The sequence below is a fragment of the Petaurus breviceps genome, unplaced genomic scaffold (assembly GCF_028583685.1).
Source record: "Petaurus breviceps papuanus isolate PSGF00001 unplaced genomic scaffold, PetGlider_PUasm1.0 90535, whole genome shotgun sequence".
Lineage (NCBI taxonomy): Eukaryota > Metazoa > Chordata > Mammalia > Diprotodontia > Petauridae > Petaurus > Petaurus breviceps.
The window spans coordinates 1,939,419-1,952,171 of record NW_027187270.1 but is presented as its reverse complement, the minus strand read 5'-3'; the positions used below and the strand labels follow the sequence as shown (position 1 = coordinate 1,952,171).

The window sequence follows — 12,753 nt, the reverse complement described above, 5'->3', positions numbered from 1 at the left end:
AATTTTCTCTATGCATTGGTTTCCTCATTGGTCAACTGGGAATGGTGAAAATGGGCATACCCAGAAAAGTAGCTAAGAAACTTCACTGGGGGGGGGTGCATGGTATAATCATGCTCTTCAAGAATAAATAAAACTGAAGCAACCTGAGTGCCCAGGTGGCTCCATGTCTATCATGCCTTTTCCTCCAAAGAGTGGTCACATGCATGTATTTCTTTTTTAGTTCTGTGAACTAAATTAGGGCAAGCATTTTTGTGCCCATTTTCCATGTGGGGAAAACATGATATGGAGAAATGAGGGGATCCTGCAAAATTCAGGGCACTACAGAGCTGGGGCTAAGCTTTTCAGGCTCGTGAAGTTTCACCTGAGGTTATTTCCACTCTTTTCCTTGCCATTTAAAGGGAAGAGGAAAAAAAAAACAGATCCAACTAACTCTAACATAAGCCTTTCTTCTGCCTCAGATGATACTTGACATGACCTTCTGCATTCCCTCCACTCTTGTCAGAATGCCACAGAGCTGCCAATATACCCCTACTTAAATGCACCTCTGATGTCCAGCACAGCTCCTTGGAATGGTGTATCATGGGAATGTTTTGGCAACTAGATCATCAAAGCAAGCACAACACAAGAAAGTATGCCTACTGTGAGCCCAGCACTTAGCTCCCGGGCAAGCCCAATAACTGACATGGCTGTCTGCTGCTGCCACAGCAGGGAAGGCAACACATATCCAAGGGCTATTTTCATATAATAGGATTTTTTCGGAAATCTCCATTTCTATTCTCTTCTACGTGACTTTCCTATAAAAGATGCCACCAAGCTAAGTTTCCCAAAGTGTCTTCTGTGCCTCAGAACTTCCATGATTTAGATTTAGCTTCTTTTATGCCATGAGCTAGCTGCATTTACAGTCACGGGGAGCTCAGGGATGAGCTAAGCCTAAGACTCAAATTTTGCAAAGGAGGCAACAGACTCATGGAGGTTGACTTACCCAAGGTCACAAGGGTGGTAAGAGGGAGCAGGAAAGATCTGGGGTTAAACTCAATGCTTCAGAGTCTTACTGGTCACATGACCCTGGAAAAGTCACCTAAGCTCTCTGAGGATAAAATAAAGAAGACACATTACTTGCCTCTCAGGGCTGAGATGAAAGCTACAGAAAAGGGCGCTAATCCCCTGTTCACAATCAAGGAGCAGGCCTGCTTCAAGGGCCCCAGACTTCGGCCCGTATTCCTACTACCAGTTTCCCATTGGCCTAGTCTATCCACTGATGCCATCGCAACATTCTAGCTAAGCAGTTAAGCACCCTTTCTCTACTTCCAGGATTGGTACTGCTTGATGAATTCGGCATCAAATACAATCACTTCTTTATGCAGATTTACAAACACCAGAAGCATTCTCATAATAGCGTTGGTTGCTTGAATTGGTTGCACCCTATGCAATCGCTTCAGAAAGAGAAATCCATTTTCTTTTGCAAATACACTAACAGTGGGAACACTGGATAAAAATACCCACTGAAAAGCAACTATTTCAATTCAAAACAATGAACATTTAGAGGAAAAAGTAAAAGCCACAATAGTACGACTCCTGAATTGCTAACGTCATAACCAGCTGATCTTGGTGGCCTAAAGCTACTGTCAGCTGTGGAGGTGACAGGCCCCTGGCCACCAGGCACAAACACAGAGAGGAGGACTTGCATGTCCACATACAACAGTTCTGTTGACAAGAAGAAGAATTTCAGGCATGAGTGGTGTTAAATTAGCAGCGTTATCCAATGACTTGGAAAAACGATATGGGACTGAGGTATGAGAAATAAAGCAAACATATGAAGCAAACTATAACCTACCACTCCCTGGTTTGTTAGAGTTTGTGTTCCAGAAGCTGGTCTAAAATTCACAGTGAATTGTTATGAATCTCCAAAGCCCGAAATTCTCAGTTGTTGAACTGACAGGTGGTTGAGCACTGGAATACCCGGTGGGCTCCAGTGGGAGCTTCCCAAAGTGATGGAGGGGGGCTTGGATACTGCATCCATGCCCAGGTCCCAGATGGCACACCCACCTATGGGAATCACCTTTGCCCTCAGGTCATTAAGGACTTTGAAAGATTGACTTTGAAGGGAAAGGGATTGCCAGAAGGGCCATCGGAACTGTAGCTGGTGTTGCCAAACTGCAACATGCATGAACTCGTGTGTGTGAGTGTGTGTGAGTGTGTGTGCTTGTGTGAGTGTGTGTGTGTGAGTGTGTGTGCGTGTGCGCACGCCTGCGCTTGGGAGAGATGGATGGTAGCTACTCACAGTTTCAAGTTCTAGGTCACACCACTGAGCAGATTTTTTTACAGCATTACTTAAAGAAATGTACTCTCTAGCTTTAAATACTAAGTTAACGTTACACCAGGAAAAGAAAGCAAGTCCTGGCACTGTATAACCCAGAGCACCCCCGGCACTTTTACCCTGTGCCAGTCTTTCACCCCCACCCCCACCCCCCTCCCATCCCAAAGTCCCCCTCCTTCTGGATTGGTGGTTCTCCAGGAGCTTCTGCTCCCCCTTGACTCACTTTACCATGGGCTCTAGCTAGACTTCCTCTTGTTGCCACAGCCCTGCCCCTAGCAGAGCCTACATGTCGGACAATTCTGCGTTGGGCTGCTGGGGATGCAGGAAATAGCCCATGGAGGGTGACTGCAATAGTTGGGGTGCCTGGAAAAGCCCTGGGGTCTGACTTCCCTGGACTGCCTCAGGAGTATGAATCTGTGGAAAGAAAAAGGGGGCAAGATGGAGTCTTTGGCCCAATGCCTTTGGCTCCTTGCCTAATACCTGAAGCAGCACCATCTTGAATGGGGAATCTTTGAGGTACTGGGGCCCATTTTAGACAAGCTAGGCCCAGAGATCATCATCGAGGGAGCTGAGGTGTGTTCTGCTGTCATATGCCCAGACCCCAGGCTTCCCACCTGCTCTTCTCATTCTTTGGGCCCTTGTTAAAGGTCTACTTCCCCCGGCCCCCACAGCCCTTCACTTGTTCCTGCCTTCTCCAAACTCATGGAGGGCTTAACATTCCTTGGAGTCAGTGGACCTGGGGGTACACTCTGCCCCTGCCACTTACTACCTGTGAGATTCTAGGCAAGTCCCTTTACCCTTCTGGGTCTCCTCTGTCAAATGAGGACAAACAACACCTGTGCCACCTAGACCAAATGATGAAAGTGCTTTGGAAACCATCGAAGCTAACAAATTCACTACTGAGGGAGCCCCTTTAGCTCCTGTTCTCTCCCTTTATAAGATGAGGAAACTGGGTTAAGGGACTTGCCTAGTGTCACCCAGCTAGGATGCTGCGTGCGTGCTCTCTGCCAAGGCCCCGAGTGATACGACAGCAGGGCTGAGCGCACAGGGGGCACTGGCAAGTGATGATGGCAGCTTATGGTTATGCTGACTCCACTGGGACACAATGAAACTTCCTCGTTTGCTATCAAGGACAGTGGGATCCGGGGAGCAGATGAACAGGCTAAGAAAGCTGTCAGGTAGAATGTGGAAGGAACAAGCTGCTAACACACAAGAATTCTGCATCAAGAATCCCTGGCTTCTCTCATCATTAAAACTGATCCGTGGGACCCTGGCTCAGTGTGGCCCTTTCTGTCTGCTCCCCTGCTAACCAAGTCTGTGCTAGTGAGAGAGCTGCCATGCTTTAGCATTCTCTCATTTAAACATCATTAAGTCACACTGCCCTTTACCACCCCCCAGCCTGGCCCATCAGTCTTGTTTAGTGAGGTCTGACAGGGTTGGCATGTCCAGGGACAGAGAGAAACACTATTCCTAAGAGGAGACTTCAATTAGGCTGTATGTGTATAAATGTTCAGGGAGAACCTGTCATACCCATGATAACTTGCGTCTTTCTTCAAGGTGGCCTTTTTTTGGGGGAAAGGGCATCTCAGGCTGAAGCCACCAGCCCCTCATGTGGCCCCTCAGGGGCAGCTCAGCCAAAGCAAGTGCTGTCCTGGCAAACAGTTCTATCTCCCCCAGGATAACTGAGAGCTACCACTGAGGCTAGAGAGGCTCATTTGTCACAATCAGCTTGATTTCTAAGGCAAAATCAAAGCATCAAGCTTGAGGAATGGAGGAAAGAAAATTGGGAGGAGCCAGGAGCATTGGTTGCGGTAACTGGGGATATTGAACTTTGGAGTTTTTTTTTTCTCTTTGGGGTGGGGTGGGGGCGAGAACTAACTTCAAGTTTCTGAAGGGCTGCCCCATGGAAGAGGAATATTTACACTTGGTCTGCCTGGTCTTAGAGAACAGAATTGGGGACACTGGGTAGAAGATCCAGAGATGGCAAATCCCAGCTCAACAAAAGGGAAAACTTCCTGGCCATGTGTGTCCAAAGGGGAACTGAACTGGCTTGGCATGAAATGAGTTCCCCGTTACTAGAGACCACTGGACACTTCTCAGAGGTGGGGGGGCTGGACTTAATGACCTCCTTTTGTGCTGGAGTTTCTGCAAAGGTTAGAGAGCAGCAGCTTATTTGAAATGTAATAGTTAAATAAGCCCTGGGATGATGGGTGCTTAGTTTCCAGGAGCATTTGCCACTTGACAACTGTGACAATTATTGGCCTTTTAAAAAATAAGGTCCAGATTTCATAGAGTAGGGAGAGTCTACCTCTGTAGGAACACAAAGCTACCCTGGGGATGCCAGGTTTTCATCTGCACTGAGTCTTTGACTCATGCCCACTTAGCCAATGGGGATCCCTTCTTCACTCTAGCCTCTCCTGACCAGATCCCACTGCTGATCAGAAGGTAGTGGGTTGAAAACACTAGCAGAAGATCCCTCTGCCCTTGCTGGGGACATTACCTGAAGGCAGACCTCACTCTGGGGGCCCTGGGGCGGCTGCCACTGGTGGACAGGGAGCTGCTGTGTGTCAAGGATGGCTAAATCAGTGGTTGGAATGAACATGGTAGGAGTAAATGCTGAAGGCGGAGGCAGAAGCTGATCATCTTGGAGAAACCTATAGGAGCAGAAAAATAGTGTAAGTGATATAAAGGTATTAACTCGGAAATCAAACCCCGTGCTGCTATTAAAAATGTTTCTGCAAACCATCTCAAATCCCTGCCAACAGATGCTATTAAAAAGAGGTTTTATCAACAACCTCAGACCATCAACCATAAATACTATTAAAAATGTTTTATCAACAACCTCAGACCATCACCATTAAATACTATTAAAAACGTTTTATCAACGGTCTCAGACCATCACCATTAAATGCTATTAAAAATATTTTTTATCGACATTCTCAGACTATAGCCAATACATGCTTGAGGCACATGTAAATTTCTCTATCTCAACGAAGGCTTGCCAGTCATGTTCAAGTGAGTCTACAAGAAGATCAAGCCTCCCTGGAACACAAGATATCACTAATCTCCAAGCTGGGGGTCATGGTGATGATTAGATCCTTGGGAAGGGGAAGATGGAACAAATGTGCCCACTGATGAGTAGCAGAATCTCTTCCCTCAGGCAGTGGGAGAAATTCACATAGTACAGGATGTCAGACTTGCCTCTCCCATGAGCTCCCAGTATGCTGCGGTAGTCACTCTGACCCCCAAGGGTGCTGGTTCCTTTCTCTGAAAAAAAGAGGGATACTACCTACCCCACACAGGTTGGTTAGGAGAAAATGTACAATCAGGCACTAAGAGCTATGAGGGAATTTTGAAATCAGCAGAGCCAAACCTTTCGTTTTACAGATTAGATCTGGAAACTGAGGCCTGGGAGGGCCAGCAGTTTAACTCCCTATGTGACTATAGTAAAGTGATAAAGCAGAAACTCCTCATCAAATCCAGTGTTCTTTCTGCCACACCACAGCGTCCCAGGTTCTTTTGTCTTTGTTTTCAAAAGTTTCTGAGTTCTCATACTCTACACAAAGCCTTAGAGTCTTGGTTTCAAAACAGACTCTTCCATTCTCCTAAATGCACATGAGCCTTGCCCCTGAATGTTGAAATCACCCGGGCAAGCCTCTACACCATATGCTGTGTAGGCCTGCTCTAAACCACAGGCTGGAGAATCAGAGGTATATTTAAATAGCCTTAACCAAACTTGCTGCAAAGTGCTTTCTTAGGAAACTCAATCATTCATTCAGTGAGCTCAATTAAGCACAAGGGGAGGTGCCAGGGATTCAGAGACAAAAACCAAAACAGTTCTTGCCCTCAAGGAGCTTACCTGTATCCCATAAATGGACAGAAATGATGTGATAACAAGGTATGTTCATGTCTAGCACTAAGAGAATATAGTCAGGGTTTATTATTTCCTAATGAGGGGAAAATCATCACAGGAACCAATGGATAAAACACTGAACTTGGAGGTAAAAGGCCTGGGTGCAGGTCTGGCACTTTACATGAATTAACACAAGGTGCTTTGACTTTTTAAGCCTCAGGTTCCATTTGTAAAATGAGGATACTGATCTTTGCACTTATCTCACACTCATGGCTGGAGGAAAGCACTTCGTGGGAGTTGTGTAGGCCGTGGTGGCCTGGGCCTGTAATTTGACTGGGGAGGCAGAGGCTGGTGGATTGCCTGAGGTCAGGAGTTCTGAGTTACAGTAGGGGTAAGAACAGGCTGCCACCAGGCTACCCCCCACCAGGAGGGCCAAATGAGCCCAGGACAGAAAGAGCAGATCAAAGCTCTCTCTCTGATCAGTAGTGACATCAGGCCTGTGAGTGTCAGGCAGCTGTACTTCCAGCCTGGGTAAGATAGGGAGAGCCAGAATCCAAAGAAAAACTCACTTAGCAAGCTCTCAAGCACCATATGGATGCGAGTGCTAATTAGCCATCCTCTAAGGGAAGGAGCAGACTCAGCAGAAGAGCTGGGGACCCAAACTCTGGGCTCCTGACTTTGACTTCTAGCCCCGTTCTTCTCAGTAGACCGCATAAGGTGACATTATCTTTGGATTTTAAGACAGGTTGAGGAAAAAGTCTAAAGGGCTTCTGGAACTGAGCCCCAGAAAGCAGGGCAAGGGGTGGACACTGCTCTTATCTCTAACCCCTAACTTCCATATGGTAATAGAAGGTGGCAGACTCTCATTCAAACTGATGGACCAGCACTCCAAAGGCCCACTGGACTTCTTCCTGTTAGTGGACAGAGAATCTGGCCACGTTCATTGTGTCACTCTCTAGGACTCCATCCATTAGCCTGGCTGGGTCTGTCTAAGCATAGATGGACATTCTGCTAGTGGTTTAAACCCTTCCCCCTGACTGATCAGCAGTGGGGGGTAGAAACCGTCACCAGAAGGGCATGTGAGTTTGGGAACGGACTGACTGCAGGCTTCAGAGGCATTTGGCTGGAGAAACTGAAGACTGTTCCCATACCTTCAGCCTGGGCTGCCATGAGCCCCAGCATAGCAGTTTGGTTGCTCTAAGAAGGGCCCAATTCTGTCCTTATTTGGAGACATCAACTTGATCTGTGACAAGTCCTATATGTTTTCAAAACTTCACTGATGTGGTTAATAATCTTAAAAGGATACCAATCTTTGTCTAGTTAATAATTCATCAGATGTTTCCATCTTCACTTCCCATTTCTTACAGGGAGGTAACCTTCAATATTTTCCAAAAAATTAGAACAAAATGGGCCTTATGCTTTGATCCAACCTCTAGAAAAATGTCATGACTAAGATGTACTTGGTCTGTTGGAATCCAGTTAGGGCTGTTCTGGGGGGACTGCCCACTTCTGGCGGCTGGGTGTGCCAATCAGAGGGGAGAAGGGGCAACTGGACCTAGCTCCTACTTGGAGGGCCCCCTCTGGCTCAGTCTTGTGAATGTCACCTATCAGTGAGAGCACTTGTTGGCCTTTAGAGACAAAGCCTAAGAGGGCAGAAATAAGTCATGCCATCTGATTTCCCTAATAGGCAGCAATACAAGGAAAGAAACCAATGACCTTTGGGTAACCAAATCATATAAGAAATAAGAATTTTGGATAACCAAACTGTAGCTCTTTCTCTTCTAAGTTTCCAAAGTCAGAGCAAACATTCTTTAGGACTGCCAGAAAAGAGCTAACTGTGAATCTCAAAGCTGATCTCTAGCACAATCCAAATCAACATGAATCTGGGCTGTGGTGAAGTCATTTTGTGTGTCAGTTACCACTAACATGAGTGAAGGTTTCCTTCAAGTAAAGCTCTTTATCCCTGCTGGGATAAAATGAGAGAGGGTCTGGATTTCACTCAGCTTCCCCACCATATATGGGGCAAGTACCAGAGAGGGTCTCCATGGATCACTGGCCTGGAGGGCATAGCAAAGTTTCATGATCAGGGCCTTGGGGTAAGACAAGGCCATCCTCTTTGTGGGGTGGTCAGATGCCATCCCACTACTTTTTCCTCTATCTCACTTTGTGCCCCACTGAGCTACACAACAGTGGATGAGGAACCTACTGCTTTGTATAAGATAATAATAAACAAAAACAAATGGTTTAATAAGGCATGGGTGGGGAACCTGTGGCCTTGAGGCCACATGTGACCTTCTAGGTCCTCAGGTATGGCCTTCTAGGTCCTTGGGTGCAGCCTTTTGACTGAGTTCAAGTTTTAGAGAACAAATCCTTTCAAGAAGGGGATTTATTCTGGGAAGTTTGGATTCAAAGGTCTGCATTTGAGGACCCAGAGGGCCTCATGGACATGAGGACATGAGGCCTTAAGGCCGCAGGCTCCCCACCCATGCTTTAAACAATCGAACATCACAGAACTAGCAATTCTCAGAACTAGAAAGGACTTTGAACAATTATTCAATCCCAGCCCTCTCAGAGAAATAAGGAAACTGAGGTTCAGAACAATTACACAATCAATCAACAAGCATCTAGCACGTACTATGTGCCAGGTACCATGCTACTGTCTGGGGACACAAAGAAACCAGCTCCTACTTACATTCTAATAAGGAAGGCAGCATGAGCAATAGTGCCTAAGAATATACAAAATAAATAAAAAGAAAATAAATACAAAATAGTTCAATATAAAAGGGAAGGCAGAGATCAGGAAAGATTTCCTGTAGAAGGTGGTGCTTAAGCTGAGTCTTAGAGGAAGAATGATTCTGTGAGATAAACAGGAAGTCCATTCCAGGCATGGGCACAGCTGGTGCAAAGACATGGAGGGGGGAGAAGGGTATGGTGAGTGAGGAACAGAGAGGAGGCCAGTTTGGCTGGGCTGTGAAGTACAACAGGGGGAGGAATATGCAGTGGGGCAGGAAAAACAGGTGGGAGCAAAGTTCTGAAGGGCTTCACAAGCTAAGCAGAGGCAATGTATCTTTGATTCTAAAGGCAATATACTAAGTGACATGGTCAGATCTATACTTCAGGAAAATCACTTTGGCAGTGGTGTGTAGGAAGGACTGGAATGGGGAGAGATGTGAAACAGGGAGAGCAATTAGGAGGTCATTCTAATAATCTAAGAGAGAGCTGACAAGAGCTGTGAGAGTAGAGAGAAGGGGCTGGCTGAGAGGGGAGGCCTGGATGTAGAAATGACAAGACTTGGCAGCTTCTTGGCTATGTGGGGTAAGATACTGATGTCACAAATCTAGGGGATGGAAAAATGGTAGGGCCCTAGACAGAAATAGGGAAGTCCAGCAGAGAGGAGCACTTAGGAGAAAGAGAAGGAATTCTGTTTTAGACATATTGAGTAAGAAATCTCTGAAGAGAGACATTTAGTTGGTCACGTGGACACTATCATTTGATGATCAGGGATGAGACTAGGGGCTGGATATATAAGGACTAGGAGTCATCTGCATAAAGATGAAAATGAAATCCATGGGAGCTGATGAGGTTGCCAGGAGCAAGAGTGTAGCCAGAGAAGAGTGTGTGTGGGGGTCTTGTACAGGGCCTTGGTGAATGTCACAGCTGGGAGGGGGGTGATCTGTATGACTGGATAAGAGTAGTACTGGACAATGGAGGCAAAGGATACTGAGAAGGACAGGTCAGAGAGGCAGGAGCAGAACCAAGAAGGGGCAGAGAGGGCAGAGTATCCAAGAGGAGCTGAAGGTAAGGGAAGAGATGGAGAAGGAACTCCCTGGCATCCCATCCAACAACTGCCACCAGCCCATGAATGTCTTACCCAAGAGTGATGTCTTGTTCATACTCAATTGGCTGTTGAATGAGATCGATTGGCAGTTCAGCCGAAACAGTGATGGAGTATGTCTCGGAAAACAACATGGGGTCACCATAGAGAGGCATGGAGATACTAGTGTTCTCTGGCAGATATATTTCCTGTATCTCATTTTCATTTATTACATGCTGCTGCTGCTGCTGTTGTTGCTGTTGTGGTTGCTGCTGCTTTAGAGATAAAAGAGATTTCTAATTATTGATAAAAATAGAAAGCAAAATCACAGGACAAAAGGTGACATGTCATCACAGTTGCTTAACCCTCCCACCTTCTTATCTATGGATGTTGGTGTCTATCTCAAAGACTCCTACATGGGCTCCTACATGCCCGGCTATGTCAGTCTGTCTCCCTGTCCAAGGGCCAAATGCATATACAGGTAAGTGTATAATCCATGAGCTCCCTAAATTCGAGTTGGGAACAACTTTAGTAGACCAGAGGTAGAATGGTAGGCCCTGAGGCCAGATCCCCAAAACAAAGTTCACAGAATTCCTGGAAAGCTAGCCTTCCCCAGCTCCCAAGTTACTCAAAGGGCTTCATCGTACCTGGCAAGGCTCCCCGAGGAATTGGACTGAAGGTGTGGTTGAGCTTCTGTAAGGTTTGGGCTCCAGGAAATCAGGCTGGGATTTTTTTGCTCTCTTGGGTACTCTAGGTCTCCGCTGGGACGCCTTTTTTGATTTCAGGGGTTTGGGAGGCTTGAAGTTCAGTGATGCTGATGGTTGTAACAACATCTGAGGGTGAGAAGAGAAAGTTGGGTAAAAGCCCGAGGCTGCACTTCCAATCAGCATTAACCTTCATGTGAACCATTACTCTGGCCCAACTTCTCAGCAAGTAAGTACATTCTGAGAATGAAGACAGGTTATCAAAATGGGCATGGAAATGGGATGTGGAATGCAATGTCTGAGAAACAGAGAAAAGGCCAATTTGACTACACTAGAGAGTGTGGGAAGGGTGAGTGATGAATGCAGAATGAGTCTGAAGAGGAAGAGAGGGTAGACTCAGATTATGTGGGGCTTGACAAGCCAAACACATAAGTTTACACCTTATCCTAGAGGCAATGGGAGTCACTGAAGTTTATTGAGGTTATGGTAGGGCCTAGTGAAGATTTTAACGGCAGGAAGTGGGGGGTGGGGTACATGAATTAGGACAGACATTTATCAAGTGCTTACTATGTGCCAGGCACTATGGTCGGTGCATTATAAATATTTCACTGGATAATTTTAATGATATGAGATGCTGTAATGGGAATGTAAATTTTAAAGATCTTCCCTGCCCCTAGGCTAAAGTGAACCTGGAGCCTGGGGTGGGAGGCTTGTTTTTCAGTAAATACTTTCTGATTGGCCAGTGAGTCAATAAGGTTGTTACATTCTCTGAGCCAGGAGAAGGCTATATAAGCCCTGATGTATAGCTTTGTTTTTGAGGCTCACTTTGAGAAGTGTTCTGTGATTTGATATGGATTCTGGGAAGCTGTTGTCCAGAGCCCCCCGGCTTTGAAAAACCCAGATGTGGAAACCCAGATGTTGATTTGGTATGGATGTAATGGCTGGACAGTTTGGAAAGCTGTCTACTTGATCTGTTTCTGTCTTGATAATTCTGCCTGTATACTTTGAAGTTCGGGGTGCTGACCTTTTTCCCCTGAACTAGGTAAATGATGCATATTTGACTGATTAAAGTAAGCTTGTTAACCCATTTTGAGTTGCTTTCCTTTAACAAAGCAGATCTAAGAACCTGTGTTGGCAGCGACCCTGAGGACGCTTGGGGTGCTTGCTGCTACAGATGCTTGGATAATTTCAAGACAGAAGTGGAAGAATGAAGAGAGAAGAAATGCTTGAAGACTGGAGGGTGGAGAGAGATCAGGAAAAGAGTCGATCTGAGGAGAGGAGATGAAGGCCATATGTGTGTGGAGCGGTCGTGGCAAAGCGGAAACAAAGAGGAAGAAGGGAAGGAAGAGTGTGGGCCGATGCCAAGATCATGTGAAATAAAGACAAGGAACAATGTCCTCAGCTAAGAAGCTGGGAGGCTTGGGGAGAAAAGAGAGGAGGACTTGCAAAAGCTCTGGTGGGCAGTGAGATCATTGCCTTGCTGCAATGAGAGCCCAGCCGAGATTGGACAACGTACTTATAGGAGACCCAGTCAGCACAGTCGTGTGACTCCTTTACTGGATCATTCACCATCCAAAACGAGGAATATGAATACTGGTTACACTTTGTACGCTATGTGCCTGGCATTGTACTAAGTACGGGAGATAGAAAGAATGGCAAAACCAAGACCCGTCCTCATGGAAGTCACATCCTAAAGGGGGTGATGGTGCACATGTGGACATGTATGGATTATATGTGTGTGTATTATTTACATACATATGCACACACAGAGGAAATATACGGGAACTTTAGAGGAGAAGACACTAACAGCTGGGGGTAGGGTAGAATGGCTGTCTTTTTTTTTAAGCAATAGGGAAGAACAGCTTGGAATGTATTGGTATTGGTCACACATTCTTTTTTTTTTTAAGCAATCAGGGTTAAGTAACTTGCTCAAGGTTACATGGCCAGTTATCTCTGGGTGTGGTGCTGAGTATCTGAGCCCAGATTCAATCCAGGTCATCCCGACACTGAAGCCGGTGCTCTTACTCGCTGAGCCCCCTGGCCGCCCCTAAGCAATTGGGGTTAA

The 12,753-nt window shown here is 46.2% G+C and overlaps 1 protein-coding gene across 8 annotated transcripts in view; it reads right to left on the bottom strand.

The window, feature by feature from the left end:
- Positions 1–2,498: 2,498 nt before the first annotated feature.
- The window catches only part of PASD1 (PAS domain containing repressor 1), a 306,974-nt gene continuing 296,719 nt past the window's right edge, over positions 2,499–12,753 (bottom strand). For 6 of the 8 annotated variants that reach the window (XM_069063048.1, XM_069063052.1, XM_069063050.1 and 3 more), the window contains 4 exons: positions 10,632–10,817; positions 10,042–10,259; positions 4,818–4,971; positions 2,499–2,731 (listed from right to left, as the gene is read on the bottom strand). In XM_069063048.1, coding sequence (XP_068919149.1) covers positions 2,600–2,731; positions 4,818–4,971; positions 10,042–10,259; positions 10,632–10,817 — 690 coding nt within the window. In that variant the 3' untranslated portion in view covers positions 2,499–2,599. Of the gene's footprint in view, positions 2,732–4,817; positions 4,972–9,315; positions 10,260–10,631; positions 10,818–12,753 lie in introns of those variants that run through there. The other 2 variants (XM_069063053.1, XM_069063054.1) reach the window with 2 other exon arrangements.